At 34.4% G+C, this 26,068-nt stretch overlaps 1 protein-coding gene across 3 annotated transcripts in view; it reads right to left on the bottom strand.

The window, feature by feature from the left end:
- FNDC3A (fibronectin type III domain containing 3A) overlaps positions 1-26,068 on the bottom strand; it is a 113,322-nt gene that overhangs the window by 8,232 nt on the left and 79,022 nt on the right. For all 3 annotated transcript variants that reach the window (XM_040266935.1, XM_040266936.1, XM_040266937.1), the window contains 19 exons: positions 24,853-25,122; positions 23,712-23,770; positions 22,203-22,360; positions 20,198-20,257; positions 18,848-18,986; positions 16,903-16,956; positions 14,474-14,598; positions 13,929-14,103; positions 12,284-12,370; positions 9,586-9,724; positions 8,994-9,062; positions 8,063-8,181; positions 6,568-6,673; positions 6,305-6,480; positions 4,857-4,970; positions 3,978-4,127; positions 3,599-3,882; positions 3,286-3,498; positions 677-843 (listed from right to left, as the gene is read on the bottom strand). In XM_040266935.1, the coding sequence (XP_040122869.1) occupies positions 677-843; positions 3,286-3,498; positions 3,599-3,882; positions 3,978-4,127; positions 4,857-4,970; positions 6,305-6,480; positions 6,568-6,673; positions 8,063-8,181; positions 8,994-9,062; positions 9,586-9,724; positions 12,284-12,370; positions 13,929-14,103; positions 14,474-14,598; positions 16,903-16,956; positions 18,848-18,986; positions 20,198-20,257; positions 22,203-22,360; positions 23,712-23,770; positions 24,853-25,122 (2,664 nt within the window). The remainder of the gene's footprint in view (positions 1-676; positions 844-3,285; positions 3,499-3,598; positions 3,883-3,977; positions 4,128-4,856; positions 4,971-6,304; positions 6,481-6,567; positions 6,674-8,062; positions 8,182-8,993; positions 9,063-9,585; positions 9,725-12,283; positions 12,371-13,928; positions 14,104-14,473; positions 14,599-16,902; positions 16,957-18,847; positions 18,987-20,197; positions 20,258-22,202; positions 22,361-23,711; positions 23,771-24,852; positions 25,123-26,068) is intronic.

Genomic DNA, 26,068 nt, shown 5'->3' with positions numbered 1-26,068 from the left:
TTATGGGTCCGGTTAACAGATGGTACATTCAAGTATATGATCCAGGACATTGTACTAGATGTGTTTGTGATTTGTCCCCAGAGTGATAGGAATTTTAGTTTTTTCCTTGGCTAAATGCACAAAGTACAATACTTGCTAGGGTCATTTTAAAATAAGAACTCTGCTGAAACTAATCTTAAATATATATTACATGAACAAATGTGTGAATGTGTATGTAAATTTGACTCAAAAATTCAAATTAACTGAGTACTTAGGTTTCGCTAAACAGATGACCTGACTCTCCCCCTGAAACCCAAATAAATGAAATAGCAATGACTCAAAAACAACAAGAATTGTTATTTTTTTCTTTAAATAACAATAGTGAAAACGGTAAATCACCCTATTAGAAAACCAGCCTATCTATTCAATTTAGTACTTTTATGTTTATTTAAAAGATGATGACAAAAAACAGCACTGTCTGATTATCAATATGCCAGATAAAATTTAAGCTTTTATTATTAAGTGAAACTCCCAGTAAGTAGGCTTGTCTAGCTCATTTCCTTTTTATAATTTAAATGTTAGACACATACTAGATGATAAAAAAAATTTTTTTTTAACTGTACAAAAAGTACATTATGAAAGAGCATTTAAAATTAATTTACTATTAAAGAAAGTAACTTGAGGATGGAGAACTTACCTTTTAGGGCAGCTGGGACAGATTTTGGAGTAGTGAAAATATATTCTTGGGAAAGAGGACCTTCCCCTGCTTCGTTACAAGCTTGAATACAGAATTTATAGGACGTCGACTCGTTAAGTCTTTGTACTTTGTATGTATGACATGGACCTCTGTATAAGGATACAAACCTAAAATGGAAATGACTCTTATGAAAAATAAACCTTGACTACCTTATGAAAAATGTTTAAAACCACTAAAAAAGAACAGCTCAGACATTATTTAGGAGCAATAAGTTACTCCTAGAATTTAATGCCACAATGGTTTGTCACTCAATAAATCCTTATTTTTAAACAGATGAAAATCACAGAATTAATTTCCCAATTTGCCATAGTTTCCTGAAAATTTATTACAAAATTTTATATACGATCACAGTAACTGTTTCTTTTCAGGCTTCTGGTATAGCTTTGCTTCTGACTGCTGTTTTTTAATGTATACATCTTAAAAAATACTCAGAACATCACAATTTTCATTATCAATTATTTCTAACTAGAGTTACAGGCATACAGTTTGTCACATAAAAAAGATAATTCCCTTTCCTAGGCATAATTTTAATGGATTTAGTGAGGTTTTCTTAATATTTACCTAACAGTATGAGGTAATATTGTATATGCTAAGTCGCTTCAGTCGTGTCCGACTCTGTGCGGACCCTACAGACGGCAGCCCGCCCACCAGGCGCCCCCGTCCCTGGGACTCTCTAGGCAAGAACACTGGAGTGGGTTGCCGTTTCCTTCTCCAGTGCATGAGAGTGAAGACTGGAAGGGAATATTGTATATAATTTCCCACAAACTACCCACCTGAACTGTTCAATGGAAAGCTTAGTGTCGTATGTGTCGCACATATGCAGAATGTTCTCCAAATTTTTAACTGGCTACTTTAAAATTTTTTGGAAACTGAGGAATGAATAATGAATGCTCATGTAGTTCTAATAGTCTGAAAATTGTAGTTAGTTTAAAATGAAGGAATACTTAATGATCATTAGTAACACTGTTTCCAAGAAGTAGTAATTGGATAAGGCTTTCCTTTTGAATCTCCATTTTTTTTTTTTTAAACTGAGAGGATTAAAAAAACCAGTGGCAGAGCCACTGTTGTAAAAAGCTGAACCATGATAAAAAACCTGTGGTCAGAGAACAGATAAGGTAGCATCATTCCAAAACAATCCCACAACAAATGTGAAGAGTTGTGAAAAAGGAACGTAACTAAAGATATTAAATTGATTTAATTTATGAAATTTATGTGGTAAATTTACAATATCATAAAACACTTTCTTTATTTTCCACAAAGACCATAAGCCATACCCCATACCCTGCAACAGTTCTGTAGCTAAACATTAATCATGCTTAAAGTTCTACAATATAGAATATCTATAGTATCTAAATATAGACTAATATCATCTCTACTTCATAGAATCTTTGTTCTATTATTTTTCAACCAAATACCAATTAAATCTGTTTCTAGCAAATCTTGCACGACCCTAAATATAAATAAATTAATTCACCTAACAATAACAACATATATTAAAGATAAATAGCTATACCAAAAATGTGCAGCAAGGCAAAAAACTTCCGTCCAGATATAAAATTACAAAGAGTACACAAAATTCTGCCAGGAGCAAAGGCTAACATTCAGAGAGGCACAGATTTCAGGAAATAAATGATCAATACTATTTGCTCTATGTAATGCTCTTATGATTGATACAGGATGTTTAATTCTGTATGCTATTTTAAATGTATAATTATTTCTGATAGGGAGTACTGATATACAAGTACCTTGAGTATTCCATTATTGAATATTTGGCTGACATACAAACCCAATACAAAAAACCAAAGTAACCTTGGGTTTTAAACTGTCACTAGTACTCTGAATCTATCAGACATACAAATTTATTTCTAACAAATTAAGTGAAACATAAAAAACAAAAACAAAACAAAATTCTTAAAAGATTAAAGTATCAACTGAGGAAGATATATGGCACTGTTTATTTTGGTTAAATTTAATATCAGTTTACTGCCCCAGATTGGATTTTGAATAATTTATACTAATTACTTTGAGTAATACTGTAATTCAAATGCATGATTTAGTGGAATAAAACAGCACGCTTATAACGAGATGGCAAAGGACAGAACAGCGAAGAACCTGAGTAGCTAGGGGCCTGGACTATTTATCAGAGGGTCTAAGATCTGATGGTGAGGAAACTCCTGCATTCACACGGTGTTCACGCTGTGAGAGTGTGGAGGAGGGTGAGACATAACCCTCAAGGATCTCAAAGGCCTTATGCCAATCAACTGTTTACTGTAAAAACTACCTCTTGCTGGAAATCAGCACTGAAGAACTTATTTTGCAGTAAGGATTGCTCCTTTTACTAGCTTGAAGAGAGTGAATGGGTTAGAGAGCCAAAGAACAGCTCCCCTATTTTCTCTCTTCACTATGTCTTCTGATGTTTCAAAAATGGCATACTTAAAAATTATTTCTTACGAGACTCTTGTTTTTGAAAACAATTTATTTCTAGTGTAAAAAAATGTATATACTGAAGACCTAAGAAACCATATAAAGAAGCAACTAGAAACACTCACCTTCCATTCTTATCCTCCATCTGGAGGTGGTACTGAACCGAATCTGTCGATAACGTCTTTGGGGTTCCTTCTCCCCACTTCAGTTTAAGGTTCTGGTGGCTGAAGGCAACGCATTCCAGACGAGGTGGATCAGGAGGGAGGGGTTTAGTTTTTAATTTTATCATGTGGCTGAAAGGACCAGCTCCAAGGCTATTCAAGGCTTGAATCCGTATTCTAAGTGCCATGTTAAAAAAAAAAAGGTTTAGTTTATGATTATTCTATTTAAAGTGTCTCTCTGGTCTAGGCAAAAATTAAGATAGTTTTTACTGTGTACCTGTATGTTGTATCTGGCTGCAGATTGTCTAGAATGTAGTTTGTAACCTTTCCCACTGTCAAGGGCTGTTTATCTCCAAAGTCTATGCTGTAGGCAAGGATTTCTGAACCATGATCACAAGGCTTTTCCCAGCTTATTGCAAGGCATGTAGACGGTGAATAATTGGGATTTTCTATATCATCATCACTTATTTCTTGAAGACAAGTCACAATAGCAGGAACTGATGGTGGAGTCATACAGGCTACTACTTCACTGAAAGGGCCTGCACCCACAGCGCTCAGAGCCTACAAATATACAGAGCCCCAAAGTTAAAGACAGAATCATGCAAATACTCACAAAACACAAAACTCTAGAGTGACAAGACCCTGACCACCTTTACCTGGACTCTGCAGTAATAGGTGGTTGCTGGTGAAAGTCCTTTTAGTTCGTAACTGAGACCGGGCCCGCAGTAACATATCTGCATACTTCCTTCAACTCCTCCCCATTCCAATCGATATTCAGTGACATCAGTTCCATTACTCAAAGGGACCTTAAAGTTAAGAAAAGGGGATAAAGTCTTTTGTCAAGTTCTGATAATGATTACATAGTTTTGGGGCCAAAATGTTATTTCCCCAAGCACGTAAAAAACTGAACTGTTTTTGGATTTCTAAAAGAATGTTTAACAGAACATAAACTGTTTAATATTACATTTTTATTCATTAAGGCCACCTGAATTAAAGATATAACTTTGTTTTCAAAAAATATAACTTTGTTTTCAATCAGACATAGAAGTATGATTCAGTCACTTTAGAAAGAGTAACTTAAGGTAAATAAGATAATCTAAAATAATTCTATTAAGTAATATAAATGTTAAATCATACAAGGCTATTTTCTTTGTTAAATTTCAAACAAAACAGAAAATGTAATTATCATTATTGATTACTACTATATGCAGTAAGTATACTGGAGATAATAAACATTAGAGAAACAGTATACACTAATTTCTATGAATGTTTGTTTTGAACATTAAGTGCACCATGGCTAAATATCTCAGTACTGAGATGGGGCACCATCATGAATAAGAATCTAAATACTTGTAAACATATACCTTATTTAAATACTTCAAAGAGAGAGAAGAATTTACTTTTTACCAAGTGGATTTAACTAGGACTTTACTCTTTGTATAATTTATGGAGATGAAATGAATAGTATCTTCATTCTTTTATGTAAAATTATTTTAATCATTTAAAGCAAATATACGTGAAGGAAATTACAATACCTCCCAATTCACTTGTGCACAAGTTGCAGATCTGCACGTCACTTGAGGGGGCTTACACTGATCTGGTGGTCCAGGGGCTGTAGTAATATCATGTTTTTCTGAAAACGGCCCAAACTAGAAAAACAAATATTAATCAGTGTTTTCATTTTTCACCTACCAATTGCACAGCTCTCCATAAATATTCACAGATAATTAAATTCATCATCCCTTTCCTTTAAGACTAATTAGTCATAATAAAATTCTCCTAAAAGAAATCACAGAAAGTAAAGATTTAATTAATGATCATGGAAGTAAATATGTGAGGTATTTTAAAGTTTCATTTACTATAGTTTCTTCTCTTGCCCCTTATTCTTTTATGAATTGATTTTTTGTAAGAAGGGAGGGGAATTTAGGAATTAGGTTGAATAAAAGGAAGAAATCATGTCAGGAGTGAAGAAATGAATACCAATCAAAGGCACAAGAGATTGTAGGCATAAATTATAACTTAAATATTTAACAGCTTTAGTAGGGTGTAAAAATGCATTCTGTGGAAACATAGGGAACAAATATTTACTTGAGATGATTCTGACAAGTTATCACAAACCTGAAAACCCAGATTATAGGTACTAGTATTAAAGATGCTACCCCATGTACTGCAGCCTTGAGGGGCTGCCAATATCATCAGGGTTTACTAAAATCTGAAGTAATGGGGAAAGACTTGTCAGTTTAATTTCATGAAATTTTAATTATACTGCAGTTTTAAGAAACACAGTGCTAACTCAAAGTCAGAAGTGACTGGTTGGTACTCAGAGAACTTTTAATTCAGAGAGATGAGAGATGTCACAGTTGAGCGGAAAGGGTTTTGGCTCCAGAGTCAGACAGAGTGACTGATGTCTCCCACTTTTTAGTGTGTGTGACTGCTGAGGCAAGGAGTTTAGCTTTCCTGAGCCCTAGCTTCCTCAGCTGTAAAATGGAGATATCACCTATTCTGTCCATTTTATGGAGTTATACAGATACAGAGATAATTAAAAACAAAAACAAAAAACACACAAAACCAGAAATGCTTAGAATGTAAGTTTTTTCCCTTAGGCAAAAAACATGAATCACGAGTAGTTGTCAACTGGAAATAAACACTGTGTACAATCAGCCTCAAAACACTTACTTACTCTCAAGTATTTCATCTTATGATCATATTTCTACTCTTCTTACTAAGTAAATTCCATTAGCACTGCCTGAAAGGCTCAGCTCAAGTTCAAAGTGTCACATATTAGTAATTGGAGTTTTAAAGTACTGATATTCTGTAAATGTTAAGCTATGGTACATACTGAATTCTCATTTATCAATAGAGGCTTATTAAAAATTGTAAAATTTGGAGTCACATGTTGAAAGCAAAATGGTCAAATAGGCACAATGACACGTTATATGAAATACCACTGGGATTTATGATTCAGTCAGCTCAGTTTTCCTACCCCCATTTTGTTAGCTGCACGTAGTCTGAAGCTGTAAGTCTTTCCAGGAAGAAGGTTGCTCACTGTACATTCTACTTCAGGACCTTGGTAAACTTCTCTGGGTTCATCTCTTTCTACAGGAGACATTTCCACCCCATAGCAAGAAATGGGTGATCCACCATTGACCAGAGGGGGTCCTAAAGGTGGAAAGGTTCACGCAGTTAAACAAGAGGAATATATTTAGTACTGACTTAATTATAATTTATTACCAAAATGAAAATTACCCCATCGTAACTGTATTTCTTTTGCTTTGGGTCTACCCTGTAATCTGGGAGGGAGGCATGGGCCAGGAGGCACAGCTGGAGTCTGCACAAGTAAAGATTCAGATACCTGCCAAAACAAAAGCAAAAACAAAACAGAAATGCCCCAAGCCAAATAATCAGACTGCTTTTGTTATAGGAAAGTAAGACAAACACAAAGACTGCACCAATAATTTGCATCTGAGTATCAACAGAAAAGGAATAAAGTTCTGAATAAAATCAAATCTAATTAAATCAGTAAAACACAAATTTTATACAGGCAAGTAAAATAAGGACAACTATTATGTGCCTACTAGATATAAAGTTACCAGGAAAAAAAACAAACCCCAACAAAGAACTCTTTTCTTCCTTCCATAATTAAAAAAAAAAACTTCCCTCATAACCTAATGGACATTATTTTTGGTGTCCAAATGGATCTACAAATCTCTTCTAAAGAATGTTTTAACATTCTATCAATGCTGTCTGCTGTGTTTTTAGGAGGTTTAGACTATTTTGACCACTTGACTGTATTTTTCAACCTAAACGCTAATTTAATATTAACAACAAAAAAGTCTTTTCTTTCACCCTAAAACTAATTTAAAAATCAGGGAAGTGTTCTCAAGTATTTAGCATCTTTCCAGGTATTTGGTATTACTTTTCATTTCTATGCTACTAAAAAAAACTTTTAGTTTTACTTTAAAAGACATTCTCTTAAAAGCACTGACACAAACTCAGTGCTATATTCATTATCTGCACAGTATTAGGGTTTATACTTAACATTTTATAAACAGTGAGGTTCACTCTTAAGATTTCTTATTAAAGAAAATGAAGCAGTTGGATCCAAAGCCTGTTGCACAGGACCCGCAACTCAACTTCACTGTGCTCTCATGTTCAACAAGATGCTCCTAATTCATTAAAAAAAATCACTCTCATTGCATTAAACCTCATTTGAAAAAAACAACAATTATGAACGCTCTAAGACACATTATTGGTTGAATTCATTAAAAAATCACTCCTATTAAAAACCATTATACTTTTCTAGAACATTACAAATGTCTCATATATAATCAATGGCACATTTAAGTCCATTTCTGTCTCTAGTAAGAAAATAATTGCCAAACTTTTCTGAAATAAGTGTATATTTAGAATTTGTGTTTAAATAATGATTTTGTTTCTATTTCTGTTAGGGAGGGTAAACTGAGCATCATCCTAAAATTTATCTTTATAAAATTTTCTGCAATGTTTTTCCAAAACATTTTCTGCAATGTTTTTCCAAAACCTATTTTTTCCAAAGCTAAACAACAACCAGACAACAGATATTCACTACAAGCTAAATACTACATTAGGCTAGTCTGGTCACTAAAAATTTAACCACCTGGGTTGTACATTTTATGGATATATTTCAATATTTGAGGTGGCATCTGATGATTTCATTTCATTTAACCAAACTTGAGAAAAAAAATCTACACGTAAGTATTACCGCACTCTGTCCTCCATCACTGATGCAGTAAACTCGAAAACGATAGAAACAGCCTGGATTCAGTCGATCACAAAGATGTTCCCTAGTAGCGCCACTGTATATCATATCCCATTTGTTTCCTGTAAGATGGAAGAATTATGCTCCATCAGCGACAAGGTAATGGTTAACATTTTGGTATCAAGGACATGGCAGGTATCCTAGCTTCACTTCACTAAGTAAGCATTTATATAATTTGTCAGAAATGATTTAAGCCTGTTTTTTGAGTTTCCTGGAAATGATGTAATTTTCTTTATGTGTACAGCTTCTTAGACAAATTTGCATGGCTTTGTTGAAGTGAAATATCTCTGTAACTCTGTACAGACTCTGACTTAGATCGATAATTTGCTTTTAATTAAACATTTTAAATGTGCTTACTGGCCCAGTAATAACATTATAACACACAAAGAATAGAAAAAACCAATACCATAGGAAGTTTAGTCTTAATTAAAAGACATCTTTATTTTTTGCAAGGAAATAGGCCATTTGATATAAAGATAAAAATGTGTGATTCAAGAATAAAGTTCACTAGACAAAGAACTTATTTCTAAAACTACTGTAAGTTAAATTTTAGAAGATTTTTCTGATACATCTGGGTATAAATCTGAGTGAGCTAACCTTCAGAAAACTTTAGGTATACTGGAATTGAGCAATGCAAACCAATGAGGAAAAAAATAAGAAAATGTAATAATATAAGTATACAGCAGTCTTACATTTGAGTCACTGTATATCTGGAGATTACAACTTAAAAGTGGATCATAACAGGCAAAATCTTATCTGCTACAAACAGGAAAAAAATCAAGAGGAAAGAAAAGACATCATGTAAAATTTAGAACCATGAAGACTAAAGGTAGACTGACTGGTATAAATGATCAGTTTTAATAGTTATTCTTACCGTTAGAACCCTCTGCCATCTCTACTACATATTTATTGATGGCTGCCCCTCCATTGTCTTTTGGTGGGTCTATCCAAAGAAGCAAAAGTGGTATTAGGCAGAGTATATACAATTCAAAAAATGACATAAACTCATGAACACTAAACTCAAGATTGCTCTAAAAGAAAGAAGAATCACCTGCAATGACTCTTTAAAAATTAATACCAGCACCTTATTTACTCTTTTGTTTTTACAGAAGCAGATTCTCAATAAATTTTTGTTTTAAATGAGTAAGTGATTTTAATTTCTCATGAAAACCAGAATGAGCCATGAATACTTTAGCTATGAGTTCAATAATCTTTCATCTCACACAGGCAGCCCCTGCTCAGAGTTCTACAGTTGACCCCAAGTTCTTCCTCCATCAAACCTGAACTTAGTATGTATGAGTACAATGCTCTCCATAAAGCAGATCATCAAACAGTGAGTCTCACATTTCTCACTGAACTTCCCTGAGCTAACAAATCTACTCAAGTATCTTAAAAATGATCTAAATATTCAAATCATTTAAATCAAATATAAAAGTAGTGACATACAAATATGCAAAATATCTTACCCCAGGTTATTTTAAAACTATGTGAATGTATCTTTCCTTTAACTGAAGGCTTTACAGGGACTCCGGGTTTATCAGGACAGGTCGTAAACTCTACGACTTCACTTGGACTACTTTTACCTTCTGAGTTATAAGCAATAACCTATGATGAGAACACAAAGACATACTTAATGTCTGATACTTAATGATACTGGCTTAATGAACAAAGTGATGGGAGACAAATAGGGTCAATCAAATGATTTATGTGAGAACTGCTTGTCTTCAAAAGGAACTCAGCACATATGAAGAGAATTAAGGTATAATCCCCTTTCAGTCAGTCCTGAAAATACAAGTGAGTCTAACATTCTGATACTAAATAAGAGTCATCACTGGAACAAGCTTTATAATCTGATGATACTTGGTGAGGCTTGATTTAACTTATTCTTTTAATATTCTTCAGGGATTTAAAAAAATGTCAGATTCTCTGAATTTCCTCTCTTTAAAAGATAAAGGCTAACTCCTCCTTTTGAATTGTCCTTAATAACTTGCTTCTAACAAAGTGTGTAGCAGAAACGATGGTGTGTGTAGCTTCCCTATGGAGTAGCCCATGTGGTGAGGTTTTATAATTATAACTGAAGCAAAAATGCAATCCAACATCGTAAGAGGAAAACTGGAATAAATGTACGTATTCCTCAGATACTTTGTAAATTCTGTCAATATAAAAACTGTATTTGAAAATTAAAATGACCTAGTGCTATCAGAAGTTTTGTAAATGAAGCTAGTATACAAAATAAGTATTGCAGGCATACTCCTTACTGTCTGAGCCACCAGGGAAGCCCCAAAATAAAACATAACAGATATAATTATGCACTACATAAACAAATTTCCTGATATCACTAAAATTTTCTTTCTTAGGTTCTCAAGGAGTAATAAAACTTTTCTTTTTAATAGTGAAAACACTTTACAATGGCTTCTATCATTTATTTGGAATAATTTGTTTAAACAAACAGTGGTAGGAAAATTCAAATGTCGAATTTGTCAACTAGTAAGCATCCTGTTACCTTTTTGGGAAAACCTCTGTACGAAAATGAAGGCTGGCTTATATTAAATTGTATATTAGCTAATTCAAGGCCCTGTCTGCCAAGCAATAGCAATGTGTATCACTGACCAAGTCAAAGAGAGACTATATCCTAGAAAAGATTCAGGATTTCAGGAGAATCCTGAAAATGCTCACAGGAGAATTTTCAAAGCTTGCTATTGCTTCAAGTGAGCAAGAATGATATGCAGAATCTCCAGGCCTCCAACGAGCAAGAATGACATATAGAGTATCTCTACTTTCCTAAAATAATTAAGTCTGAAGGCCATCAGATGGGACAGTGAGACAAGCACGGGTGCTGGGGGATGGATGAAGGTTGGGTGGAGGGAGCAGCATTCACCCTGCACAAACTCAAGTGCTCTGGATAGGACTTTAGGGAAGGCTATGAGGGCAAGAGGGGTTTTATCCAGTAAGTAAAATACTGTGATAAACGGGGAAGAGTTTCTCACTAATGATGATGGCAGTTAGAAATAAGCAAAGTGAGAAAATTAGAATTAATCCGTGGCACTAGATCAAATGGAGGTATAGGGTGCAAACTCATGACTTTTAAAAACAGGTATGTATGTAGAAATATGTGTTCCCGCATGTAAAGGGTCTATGTGTGTCTACACACACACACACAAAACATTCACACGTACATCTAGTTCTTGGCTTTGTCCACTGAGAGGAGGCCTAGGAGTAGCAAAATCCTATAGCAGTAAGTACACTTACTACCCAGATCCTGGCTTCTAAACACCACTGTCTGCTTAACAGTGTGTTAGTGTCTGCTTAACTTCTAAACACCACTGTCTCAGGTGCTCTGAGAAACGGTCAATGTCAAATTTGAAGAAGAGAAACTCCATGATGAGAATGTAGCATCATGTACCAGAAAGGAGGGGCTCAAAGAATGATGGGGTGGGGACATGTCAAAAAAACTAGAAGTCAGCTTGACAAGGGCTCCCAAAATCTAAGACAGTTTGAACCTCATAACTGATAACCACGGTAACAAAATATAACCCACTCAGTAAACAGGAATCCATGAGTTCATACTAATATAAATGAGAAGAGAAAGCTTTTCCTTTTAGTATAATGCCAAGTAATCAATGTAGAAGAAATTTTAAAAACCACCACTTGGCAACCATTAATCATAGTTACTGAATGATTCAGGGCAAGAATTATCAATGGATGTTAAAACTAGTGGGTGAGACTTTGATGAGGAACAAGATGTCTATACAGTATTTGCAAAATACTTATTACAAAGGGAGAAAGAACAACTTTACAGCAAAGAAACATGGTAGTTATCACCTTTATAGCTACTAGTAAGTGGACCACCACTTCAAAGAGCATAACAGCATTACTTTTTTCTGATATACCTGCCAAAAAAGCATATTCTGACTATGTTCAATGACACCCACATTTTAAAAGATGTTTTGTTCACATTTTACAGAGTCTTGTTAAACATTGAGACTGCTTTGAATTTAAATACATAAAGTTTGAGAAGCATTATATAGTAAGAGAGTAAAACAATAAAGCTCATTAGAAAAGGCCAAAATATTTAAAATTTAAAATTATGAGAATAAGGCATGTACTTGGTTTTAAAACACAACAGGAAGAACAATAAACCTTTCAAGGGCTTTCAAAGCTTACCTTAAATTTATACTTTGTACTACGTCTGAGATTTTTCACTGTGTAAGCAAGGTCTTCTCCATCATATTTAGGCTTAAAACCATATCCCTGGAAAGGGAAAAAAAGTCTTTATTAGATGCCTTACAGCAGAAATATGGGGAATAAGCAATATGTGAAAAGATTCATGTCCTCTTCATCTTCTGCTGTGTGCAATGTGAGTAATGCCTGGTTGACTGTAATCTTCTCCTTGATGTTTTTATCTTGAGAAGACAGATCAAGAAATGCCAGTGACCACTTGTAGGAGGATGAAGACCACCACTTATTCTCAGTAAACACAGTAACCAAGAGAAGATCTTTGTGTTGAGGGAAAATCAGAGACAATGGTAACATCACCATCAGTAAGCTTATCCCTAGAACTAAGGTGAATTTCCCAGATGGACGTTGCAAGAACTAAACAAAACTATAACTATTTAACATATTTAATTCTCCCTGCACACACACTTGTGTTTAGGTGAAAGATGAATCATTGGTTGGGCTGGCACGTTGAGATGTTATTTAGATTTGGCATTATTATTGCTAGCCCTAGGGACAATGCTTCACTACTTTCACAACGTTATTTTTAAAAGTTAAAAAAAACTGACATATAATTTACAAACCATGAAATTCCCATTTTAAAGTATAAAATTCAATGGTTTACAGATATTCACAAGCTTGTAAAACCATCATTTAATTTCTAGTTCCAGAATAAAGCCTAAAGAAATAAAGTACCTTTATTGTCTGGTTAGCAGTCACTTCCTCTCTTCTCTTGTACACTAATATACTTTCTGTCTCTATGAATTTGCCAATAGCTATATAAATGGAATCAGACTGTGCTCTTTTATTTAGCATGACGTTTTTAAGGCTCATTCATGTGTGGCATATGTCAGTACTCTATCCCTTTATATGGCCGAATGATATTCTACTATATGGATATATTACATTCTGTTTATCCAATTATTAACACTAGTTGATGGACATTTCAGTTATTCCCACTTTTTGGTTATTATGATTAATGCTGCTATGAACACTGGGGTACAGAGTTTTGTACAAACATATTTTCAATTCTTCTGGGTATATATCTAGGATGGACCAAACTATTTTCGACTCATATTGCTTCAAAGTAACTCTGAAAAGCTATGGAGCTATAGCTAACTAACAGAGGACAGTCTAACACTTGTTCAGCTCAGCGCTGTCTCACAGGAGATGAGACACTGAAACTGGATAGTATCACGTGAGGCTCTTCAACGTCTCTGCGGCACCTGGGGAAGTAGCGTTTGCACACAGGTGGAGAATGCAGACACGCTCTTCTCTTCTTTTAGAGTTGCTTGGTCCAAGGCTGTGATGATCTTGCCCTCTCTTTATTCTCCCCAAAACATATATACTTACACGGGGTCTGTGTTGTTCCCAGGCAAATATACACACACACAAAAAAAACAACCCCCCCTCCAACATATTGAGAAAGCAAAAGACTGAGCTGTTCCTCACTTCCAGTCCTTTCCAAACAGTAACCAACCAAGGTTTCAAAGGGTCCGGGGAAGGAGCTGGCTATTGTGGCAGTATTTACTGTATCAGGATTAATGTCACACTGAAATGTTCTAAATACACTTTTTAAAATACATATACTTACTGAAGTTTCTTCCTCCATCTCTAAAATGTAAGAAATGCCTTCATCTGACGGCGTTCCTGAGGGTTTACTCCATTGTAAGGATAACCAAGTAACCCCGGCTTTAGTTAATACAGGACTCGCTGGCATAGATGGGGCACAGCCTGAGGTGTAATATAAGACTTCTTCACTAAAACCGCTGTCAAAACAAATGGTTTTTAAGAAGGAATGAAGAAAAGTTAGTTTTATAAAGCCAAAGAACACAGTTTTGATAAATGACATTTTTGGTGAAAATGATAAATTTGATAATGAATTATAATCCAGGAATGTATCTTTGATGTGATAATATGTTTATGGTAACTAGGTCAGATAACAATGAATTATTCTTCTTTTAAAACTGCCATTTACATAATTAAATTTCTCTTATAGCTTTTGCTAGGTAGTAACATATCTTAACCATATCAACAAAGTGATAATAAACTAAGGCAGAATTTTTAGTGGTTAATTTGGACTGTAAATAATTTATACAAATGAACAGTCTAAAATACCTATATTAAAATGTATCTTACCTTGTACCATAGTCATTTTTGGCTGATAGTCTAAATTTACAACCCATTGCTGGTGACAGTTTAGTAATTTTAAATTGCTTCTGTAAGCCCATGTAACACTGACAAAATTCTCCATTCCCTTTTCCCTAAAAGAAAGTTTTTATACATCACTGTACATTAATGTAAAAAGAAATCCACATTAATTCCTGACAGTAACATATTAGCTAGTATACATTTAAAGTCATCTTTGTTACATACATGTCATGAATCTCAAGAGAAGGTTGAGATAACACATCCTTTATATGACACTCATTGTTCATTAATGCAAAATTAAAAAATCAAACAGTAGGCATCTCTGTATAGCTTCTTGAACTAAACCTCTGGCTTTTAATAAAAGAAACTCTTTCTGGGTATGGACCCCACATCTCTATGGGGGAACTGGTAGTGGTAGAAATAGGTTGATCTTCAACATAAGTATCTGGCTGCTCTCCATAACCTATGAAAAGTTCTATGCAAACAGTTTTAGAAAAGGTCCCTCCTATGCATTAACCACCTGGACAGCTGCTCAACATCCTTAAAGTAAAGACTGATGCTACTACTGATTAGATTTAACACTGAAAAAGTATGAATAGATAGAAAAACTCCATTATATGTATTAAGATGGGAGAGAGAAAAGTCTGCAGTTCAGGACAAGTGAAGAGTTTCAGAAATTTAAGTGTTATATAAAATCAACAAATTTCTTATTTTCTACCCATTTCTCTTTATTGTGTGGTAGAGGTAAAGGACAGGGCTTCCCAGGCGGCGCTAGCGGTGAAGAACACGCCTGCCAATGAAGGAGACATAAGAGAGGCGAGTTCAATCCCTGGGTTGGGAAGGTCCCCTGGAGAAGGGCGTGGCAACCCTAGTATTCTTGCCTGTATAATCTCAACTGAGGACCCCTGCAGGTGGGCTACAGTCCACAAGGTCACAAAAAGTCTGAAGTGACTTAAAACACAGACACAGACACACACACACACACACAAAGACACAGACACACACACACACACAGACAGATACACACACACGTAAAATGTGGTTACAGTGACCTCTGTCAGAAAATCTTTAGTCTGAATTTGGTTGCTTTGTTTAACTCTAGTTTTAATAATGTTTATAGTGTATTCTATTGAGTTATCTAAATAGAAACTCATATCATCTCTAAACAATGAAAATTTTGTCCCCCAGGCCAGCCACCATAGCTCTACTTCTTTTTTTTTGATACTGTTTAGCTATAATTTCCTGAGTAATGTCAAATAAAGGTGGGAAAAACTGGTAACTTTGACTTATTTTTGTCTGGCTAGAAATGCTTTTATTGTTTACTGATAGTACTTCACTTAATACAAAACTATCAAATAAGGGATTACCCTTTTATTCCTAATTTGAGTTTTAAATGAAACTGGTAATAAATTTTATCAAATACTTGTCATAATTAATCAAGATGATATGGTTTTTCTTCTCAATTACTCTGATACTGCAATAGATTGTCTAATTCTATATTCACTTAGAACTTCTGGAATAAAACTTCCTTGGGTTGTGCCTCATTATTGTTTTAATATATGGCTGGAATTTCTTCTACCCCTTCTGGCCCCTCCTCTTTGCTGCAGTGAAGCAGCAGGGCAAAAGAGAACATGGCAAATGACAGTAAAACAAAGTACTAAATAGTAAAGCCCAGGATGCTTGCTGTGGTAGGCCCCCAAAGATACCCAGATCCTGCGCCCTGAACACCTGAATATGACCTCGGATGGCAGCAGAGGCTGTATAAATGTGGTGGAAGTCAGGCTCCTGAGAGTGGAGAGATTATGCTGGGTCATCTGGGTGCCTCCTCAATGGAATTACAAGTATCTCTTCTAGAGGAAGGCAGAGAAGGACCTGAAGATGATCATGTGATAAGGGCAGCAGGGGGAGAAAAGGCAATCTGATGTGGCCATGAACCAAGTAATGAGGAAGCCTCCAGGAGCTGGAAAAGGCAAGGCAATGGGTTTTCCTCTAGAGTCCCTGGAGTAAGCAGGGCTCAGGTGCCACCCTGATTCTGGCCCAGTGAAAGCCAGTTTGGATTTCTGATTTCCAGAACTATAAGAATAAAAGTGTTGTTTTGAGGCGCCCAGTTTGTGGTAATTTGTTAAAGCAGTCACAGTAAACAAACATGCTTGCCTTTAAGGCTGATGTGAAAGAAAATATTCCATCAAGTTAATTAACCAAGTGATTGCTTTGACGGTTGGTTTAGTTGGAAGAAACTAAAACATCAGGAGGTCTGGTCAGTTAACATTTTCTAGGAACACCATCAACTGACTCAAGCACCACATGAAATCATTCATATTGTTTTTAAAGAGGAAAAAATTATTAAACAGAAAGGTATTTCTACCTGAAGGTACACAATCATTTTAGGCTAATTTTAAAAGTTCACATGTACTTACCTCATCCCATTCTAAAACAAAGCTGTGGATCTTAGAGCCATTGTCACTAGGGGCCTAGAACAAACCCCCAAAGAGTACAAGTCAGTTTCAATGTATGGCAAAACCAATACAGAATTGTAAAGTAAAATAAAAAATAAAATATAAAAATAAATAAATAAATAAAAGGTATTGGTGATGATCTAATCTAAGGCACCTATTGTGCTATAGATGTTCTCTGGGATTTAGCCCTGGAAAAATCTGCACAGAGAATACAGATAGAGATGTACATCCTATAATCCTTTTAACTGCCAGAAAAGAAAACAAACAGGAGGCTACTCAGGTTTTTCTAAACTCTGAACAATCTCTTTTATCAAGAACTATGTTTTATCAGAAGGTTTTATCATCTTTAAGCTTCTGGGATAGATCCTGTCATTTTCATTAAAACTCAATTTATCAATACAATCTGCAAGTGATACCATGTAATACACTAAAAAGTAAAAGAGCAAGTGTGCTGAGAGGAACTCCAAAGGCGCATATTATCTGGATCTCCACTTCTAGGCTCCATGTGTTGACTGCCTAAGACTGTTAATTCATCAATCTGTTAAATTTTCAATGGTGAAAATTTTAGTTCTAGTCATTTTCCCCCAGGATTTGGTCACTCTAGAACTAAAGAATTTCACATTTCAGAACAATGAAAAATTGTATTTTTTTCTCCAGGACATTTTTTTTTTGAGAGCCTATGATAATTTAAATTTTTTCTGTTTCTTTTTCCATCCTCTTTTTGGTAATTTCTTTAAAATTTATTTATTTTTAATTGGAGGATAATTGCTTTACAATATTGTATTGGTTTCTTCCTCTAGGATTTCTGAATGTATTCCTGGATATCCATATAGATGAATATCTGTTTATAATTATTATAGCCTAGAACTTCATTCCATTTTCCAAGGTATCAGTGGTATAATTTTAACAGTGTATTCCCCTAAATCCAACTACTATGCAATTTCGGAAAGACTGTACTTAATTTTATTCAGAAATTTACCAAGACCTATGTTATGATTTCAGAAAATCATGTCACCAATGACAACAATGCCTGTTCTATCTAGGATCCAATTCTGTCTAGTGTCTATCCACTTTATTACATCTTCTTGTGTAATACTGGGTCCAAATATTTATACGCTAAAAAAATATAAAGAATCTGCCTGTTGATGCAGGAAATGTAAGAAACGTGGGTTTGATCCCTGGGTTGGTTAGATGCCCTGGAGGAGGGCATGGCAAACCACTCACTCCAGTATTCTTGCCTGGAGAATCCCATAGATGGTTCATGGGGTTGCAAAGAGTCAGACATGACTGAAATGACACAGCATGAATTCTATTAGAAATAATTATATTCCTCCTTTATGGCATCATATTAATATTTGGGTTAAGTTATTATGAATCTCATTTTAGGATAAAATTCAGGATATAAAGGTGTTATTACAAAATATAGAAAGCAGTAAGTTTGAGAAACACACACTGCAGTGTCATCACACATTCAGTATAAGTACTGCTAATTATAAGCCAATCTTTTCTGTTATATTTATGTTACATGTATGTTATATTTTTCTGTTTCTGTTATATACATGTTATATATAACATTTTATGTTTCTGTCATAAAAATGTGTCATAAATATATATCCGTCATAAAAATATGTCATAAAAACATATTTTATGTTTCTGTTATAGATAACATATATATAATTTATAACAATGTTTCTGTTACATTTATGCTACATTTATATTTGTGTTATGTAAGAAAAACTTAAGTGTTATTTTAGGATACAAGGAAAAAATGCCTATTTAATATATGTGAAGAGCAAGAGCAAGTTAGCTTAAACCTCCTTTTGTCTCTGAAACAAATGAAGTTTAATAGTACAGGGAAAAAAAAAAAGGAAACAAATGTCCAGTTGGAAACACTCTATAGTCTTACCTTCCACTGCAAAGTAAGTGAATTTTTGGTCCGATTAGCTATCCTTGGTGGATTAGGTATGTCAGGTTCACAGCTCAAAGTGGTAAAGGTTTCAGCTTCGGAAGGAGTTCCCTTTATAGAATTGTATTCTGCCTGGACTCTGTGGTAATAAAATAAATTGTAGTTTTATCCTGCAGAATCACTGCATCCTACCATTCTATAGCATCACCTTTAAGTGTCTGCAAGTCAGTAAAGTGCCCTCTAAATGTTCTATCGAGAAATACACATATCAGAAATAAAGGGTAACCTTTAAAAAAAAAGAAAATAGACTAAACCAGTGGCTTTCATATTTTTCTAACTGCTGAAAGTAAGAAATACATTTTCAACTATGACTCTGTCTCTGCACTATGTATTTATGCATCCACACACATATACGTCACACACACTGAACAAAAGTAGTATTCTGAAACAATATCCTCAATTGGGTAATATACTGGTATTTTCTATTCCATTTGATTACATTTAATTACAAAAATTCTGACTATAACCCACAAAATTAATTTCATGCTTCAATAGTGGTTACAATCCACAGTTTGAAAAATATTAGGTTGGATAATATTTAGGGTTCATCCACAGGGAGTATAATTGAAGACAGTTTAATAGGATAATCTCAAGTACAAGTGTTCTTTTCAAAAATAGGTGACTGAATAAACTGTTATACGAGTCCCAGCTGGGGAGGCCCTATAGCCTAAAAAATAATTTTGTGAAATCATAATAGAAGAACTGTGCAGAGTAAAACAGTAGTATCTAAGCTATCCCAATTAAATGTTACCAAATTCTAAGAGTTTTAATATTCCAAACTCTTACAAAATAGGATGGAATAAATATACATAAGTGGAAATTATTATTTATGATTTTGCTTTGTAAAAATTTCAAAAGCTGGCACAGTCTTCCAGTGCTAAATCAGGTATTACAGATATAGTATACATATTATCTGTCAGTTGAGTTCAGTTGCTCAGTCGTGTCCGACTCTCTGTGACACCATGGACTGCAGCATGCCAGGCCTCCCTGTCCATCACCAATTCCTTGAGTTTACTCAAACTCATGTCCATTGAGTTGGTAATATATATTCATTCTAATCCCTAAGTCATACAAACCAGGCCATTTACCCTTTAATATAACATTTGAGATAAAAGTTTTTTTGGGGAATGTGTTGATAATTATAGCAAAAGAAAAATAAAAAACCACAAACTCCATGTTTTTAATCCAAAATTAATATTGGAATTATAGTCTACACTTTTAAGAAAATCATTAAAAACAAACTCTATGCTACAATATATCACATAAAAGTAGCATATAGGAGTTCCTTACTTTGCATGGTAATCTGTAGCTGGTTTGAGATCATTTAAAGTGACACTGGTTTCTTCTCCTCTGGGGGGAAAAAAGGGAACATATCCTTATTTGATAAATACAGCATTTTTAGAGAATCTGTGCTATATATACTACAGTTTGTGGAATTTTATGAAATTATACTGCTTCTTACTTTCTTGCTTGAAATTATACTTACTTCTTACTTACTCTGTGGTTCCCAACTGTAACCACATTCAGACTGTATCAATAAGCAATTTGCATATTTAGGATACATGCCACACTTAGGTATGTACCTGCATAACACTTGAAAACAAAAAGGTGTGCTAAGTAAATGAACTGTGTAAGCAAGACTCTGTGTGTGTGTGTATGTGTATGTGTGTGTGTGTAGTTAGGGTAGCTATTTAGCTTAACTGAAGAAATGGAACCATTTTCAATTACTGGCATATAGTTAAAATGCTAAGTAACACATGAAATCAAAACTGAAATCAAAACTATCGAATTTTTACAAGGAGTCTGCCACTATTGGATTTTATTTAAAATATAATGTGGAACTTTATTTAAAATGTTACAATTTAACGAGTAGGTTTCTAAAAAGTGAATCACAATTTAAGGTAAAGGATTTTTCATAGCCACTCTTACATTTTCAAATATAATAGCACATATGTTCTTAAATAATTATTTGCTACCATTATTATTTGGGCATGTAGCCAACAGGTTAGCCTGTTTTCTCTTCCTTTTCTTTGAAATCACTGTTCTCTGTTCCATTTCCTTCAGTCAAGTTTCTCTCCTCTCCGCTTAATGGACTTCTTTCTCCCGTCCCTCTCCCACTTCCCTTCCAGGTACCGTTTCTCAAATCAAAGCCAGTGAAGGGTATGAGAAAGGAAACATGTCTCACTGATGGGAGGACACCTTGCTGAATCGGGGCAGTTGCAGTAGCAGCCTCAGAAAGAGACTTTAATTGGTGCAGGATAACGAGATGACTGAGGTTGACTAATGTCCCTCTTGTGCTCTCTGGTCAGGCTGCAAATGGAGATAAATTCTTTCCCTCAGGAAGCAGTCATATCAAACTAGAACAGCCATTAACACAAAAAAGAAACCTTTATGTTGATGGTCCTTTACTCTCTATTTAGCCCATAGGTAGGTTTGCTCTTTTAAGAAAATGAAATAAAATACACACAAGGGAGTCTCAACAAAGAGGAGGAGACCTTGTTACTAGATGACAGTCACTGAAGCAGTTTCACTTTCCTTTCTTCCCCATACTAGCTTTCTTTTTTTAATACACCAAGGTTGATTTATCCAGCGTTTTGTGTTAGTAATGATCATTCAAATGGATAACCACGTCCTCCTTTACAACCTTCCTGGTAAAGTTATATAACAGTTACCGATTTTACTCTTTTTCACCAGAATAAACAATTTCTATATGAACAAGAACAGAAAAATAATTTATTTTACAGCTGTCAATCACAAAGTCACAATTTTAGCCACTGACACTTTCTAAGGTTTGCTGGAGTATAACACACTTTTGAACCAAGAAAAGAGAACTATGGCATTTTCAACACACAAATGAGGAACAAGGGTACTAAATTCATTTCACAATAGGACATGAGGTTGTATATGTAGGAATGAAATCCAACTCCCTAGAGGAGCAACACTGCATGAGCTCACAATGTAAGAGTTCTCCATTTCTGGTCCTGGCTTCTACATACTACAATTTATATTTATGTCTCAGGAATATGTAGATAGTGAAATATCTGTTAGAGAGCCTATTGAAAAATAAAAAAGCTGAATGTGGCCAGTGAAAGTGAATTATTCCAAGGGAGCTGTAGACAGAAATGTGAACCAGCTGGCATGTGGGCTATTTACATTGAAATCAGCCTCACCGGTCAACTTATAGATTCAAAACAAAAGCAAGAAGAGGGAAAACAGCACAGAATTAGTATTAAGCTCTTTATGATAAACCATTAACTTATATAACGGGGAGGAGTAAAACAAAACAAATACCTACGCAAAAACACTTTTGTATTTCCCATCTTTTCCAGTGCTTGAAACCAGAATTTCATAACCATAGAGCTCTGGTACAGTTGTCTCATCTGTTTCACCATTTATGAGGCTGGAAGGTGGTGACCAGGTAAGAACTACTGTCCTTGCCTGGATGTCTGAGGCCTGCAAAAACATAATATTTAAAAGCTCTCTGAAACAACTGTAATGTGCACAACAAACAGCACAAAATCTAATAGGGTTTCAAGATTAAATAAAATGTATCTGCAGTTACTTACATAAAATGACTCATCAATAGAAACCTGCCCATTTGTAAATGAGATACAGTCTGCCATGAAAGGGTAGATGGGTTTGACAAAGTTCAAAGACCATTTTTTTGGCTGTTTAAAACAATTACTGTAAACATCATATATAGTTGAAAGAATGGTAGAAAAAACTCACTTGTAATATACTTGAAAGGATTCATTTCCTCTCTTTAGAAAGTGTCTAACAATAAGAAAAAGATCAAAACCTTAAGAGAAAAATGAGCAAAAGACTGGGACTGTCAAAAAAATATAACTGAATCATATTTAAAAAACAAAAATGTATCTAACTACCTTCATAATTAAACAATCTGTACAGAGCATAACTTTCTCTTCTTTTCATTTGTGTAAGTTTTTTACTGAAAGATAACATCTCACCATTTCAGAAAAGTTTATATTTCTTTTAATTACTAGTGAAGAACCCTTTGGGGTCTTAATGGGTCTAAAAATTCAGTTTGTATGAGCATTTTACTTAATCTTTTATCTGATGGAAATATTTTTCCTATCAGAATGATAGCCTTTATTTAGGCTATTTTAAAACACACATTAGCTTTCCAGATGGCGCTAGCGGTAAAGAACCCGCCTGCCAATGCAGGGATGGGGGTTCGACTCCTAGGCCAGGACGATCCCCTGGAGGAGGGCATGGCAACCCACTCCACTATTCTTGCCTGGAGAATCCCATGGACAGAGAAGCCTGGTGGGCTACAGCCATAGGGTCGCAGAGTTGAACACAACTGAAGCGACTTAGCACGCATGCATGCAAAATACACAGAAAATTTTATGTAGCCAGTTTTGCTGTCATACATTTTTCTGATTTCTTCCATTACATCTGCACACAAATAGGATTGGGGAATATTAACTTTCTTCTATGGTTTGATTTTAACTCTTTTTGCAACTGGAGCTAATTGGATGTATTTTATATGGAAATAATTTTGATTTTAAAATGATTATCAGTTGTACCTACACTCTTCATTAGATCTTTGCCTGATCCAGTGATTTTGAATGTCATTAAGCATATACTAAAACCTTGTTTAAAAAATGAATTGCTGGTTGAGTATTCTGTCTGCCACATTGATTAACAGCTTCACTCTCCTTATGTCAGATTGATCTCACATTCCTTACATATAGTTAAATTGTAAGTAAGCCCTAAACCTATCAAAATCCTATGTCAATATACTAAATGTAAATGTAAAGAAAATACATGTGATACTTACCACTGGTTTGACAATGTTGGAAAGAAGTGCTTCAAAAGCTTTAGTTTCTTCATCTTTTTCTTAAAAAAAAAAAAAAAAAAAAACTTAAATGCAATCATCCCGCTCCCTTCACAATATGTCTTCTAAAACATGTAACAAAAGAGGTTGGTATTTGAGAATTTTATTTTCTAGTTTTTACTCCTTAGTTCATATTCAGCAGTTTGTGGTTTTTTATAGAGTTCTTCCGCCTCAGTTTCTATTTCCCTTTTAACCATAACAACTAGTTATAGTACCACTATATATATATCCCTTAAAAAAAATAAAGTACTCTCTCTTAAAAGTCCTTATTTGTCAATCTCATACCTCTTAATGACAAGTTAACTAAGCATTTGTTTCATATATGCCTTAATTGTGGCTCCCAAATAGGAATATAATTGACTTGACCATAACTTAAAACTACCAATGAAGTATTTGAAACTTTAGCTTAACTCCTCTGAAACATCAGTGCTGAAAAGAATGATCAGAAGGTCTCAAAAATATGGGAGAACGTTTTAATAAATGCTTATATTACAAGCCAAGAGGCTGTGAAAGCACTAAACTGATGGGAAATAGAAATTTTAAAGAAAAGGAAGTAGTTCTCAGATTTCTTATGGTGGAAGTCACAGGTTAGAGGAAGGATCTGAGGGAAAAAGAAAAGAACTTTTGAACAAAGAAATGGACAAGACTCTGTCCTAGCTATAACATTTATAGAGTATATAAATGGATTGGTGAACTACATAACTAGTTGCTATCAGGGACTTGTATAAGAAGAAGCTGGGAAGAATAAGAGTTTTGATTAAAAACCAGTTTAGCCTTATTTAGGTTCAGGAAGAAGAAAGGAATCTGGATGAACTTTGAGTTTTCCTATCAAAACAGAAATTTCTCGTGGTTAGTAAAATTTATGATATAGGTGTAAGTATTAATTGAGCTTTCTCAAAATGTAAAAAGAAATACCCTAGTAATAATTCAGGTTCTAAAACTTACCCCTCACATTTAGACCGTGTTATGCTATTAACCTACAGTTTATGTGAAGCATGATGAAATAACTGAAAGGTCAGACTATATACTTTTAGTAGGTTAAATGATGATGAAAAGACAATTAGAATATATTGTAAATAGTTACCTTCTATTTCTGTATCAATTTGTGCACCACCTTTCCCCTTTCCTGACTTGTTCTTCACTGATCCTGTGTTTGTACCACTAGCATTCTGCCCTTTTGTAAGCCCATTATGTTCACTTATAGGAGAAGGGCATTTCTGGGGTGATGGTGGTGGACTGCTCATCTTATCTTTCTGTGTTCCTTGGCGATCCTTTAATTTTTTCTGCAAACGTTCGTATGTTTTACTAGATCTTTCATCTCTAAAGTTGGACCTTCCATGTGAAGAGTGAGCATCTAAGAAGAAATAAAGTAAAAATCATTTAGAAAAGGTCGCTTTCTCAAACACATTTATGGCATGAGAAAAGAGTAGGAAATAAATCTATCATTATATCATATAAAACTTATAAAATAATTCAAAGAAAAATCCTGCACAACACAAAGCTATTTCTGTGTCTCCACTAACTGAAGAGAACCAAGCTTTATGACTTGATTATAATTATAATCTTATAGATATTTCTTTCCTTCCTCTTTTCTCAAGTATTAATCTCCATAGCAACAGCTTGGTCCTATGCTATGACCATCACAGGAGGGGAATAAGACCTGAACTGAGCTGTGTAGAGTTCTTTTATTCTACATTAATTTTAGCATCTCTTTCAACTTCAAACATCTCCTCTGAATAACAATGGCTTTTAACAATGTAAAACAGTAGTATACTGTAATAGTTAAGATTTTTCTTATAATTTTCTCACATTTAAGAAAACTAGGTCATAATTAGGAGTAAAAAAAAATGAAAGAGACTGATTTGTAGTATAAACTCTTGCTATCAAAAGTATGTTCATTGGGTTACCGCACGAGACTTACCTGGGAATTTGTTAGAAATGCAGAAAACCAAACCACACTCAGATCTACCGAATTAATATGCATTACTTGGGCAATAGAAATAAGTTTGAAAAAAACATAATATATGACATGTAATATATCTACTACTTACAGGCTGTGTGGCATAATTTAAAATTTGTATTTAGAGTTATTGCTTCTACAAATTTGCTAAGCTTGAATGACATGTACTGATTAAGTGCAAGGAAAACAGTGATAAAAAAACAGATTCAGTTCTTCAGGGCTTTATAGTTACATAAGCGAAAAAGACTTCTAAATAAACAAAAATAATCAAGTTGTGTTCAGTTCTGTAAAAAAAACAGGTTTCAGAGATTGACAAGGAAAGGTTATGGGAAGATCTCTG

The sequence above is a fragment of the Oryx dammah genome, unplaced genomic scaffold (genome assembly GCF_014754425.2).
Source record: "Oryx dammah isolate SB20612 unplaced genomic scaffold, SCBI_Odam_1.1 HiC_scaffold_24, whole genome shotgun sequence".
Classification (NCBI taxonomy): domain Eukaryota; kingdom Metazoa; phylum Chordata; class Mammalia; order Artiodactyla; family Bovidae; genus Oryx; species Oryx dammah.
Note: the sequence above shows the minus strand (reverse complement) of the source record. Positions and strands in the feature narration are given on the sequence as shown.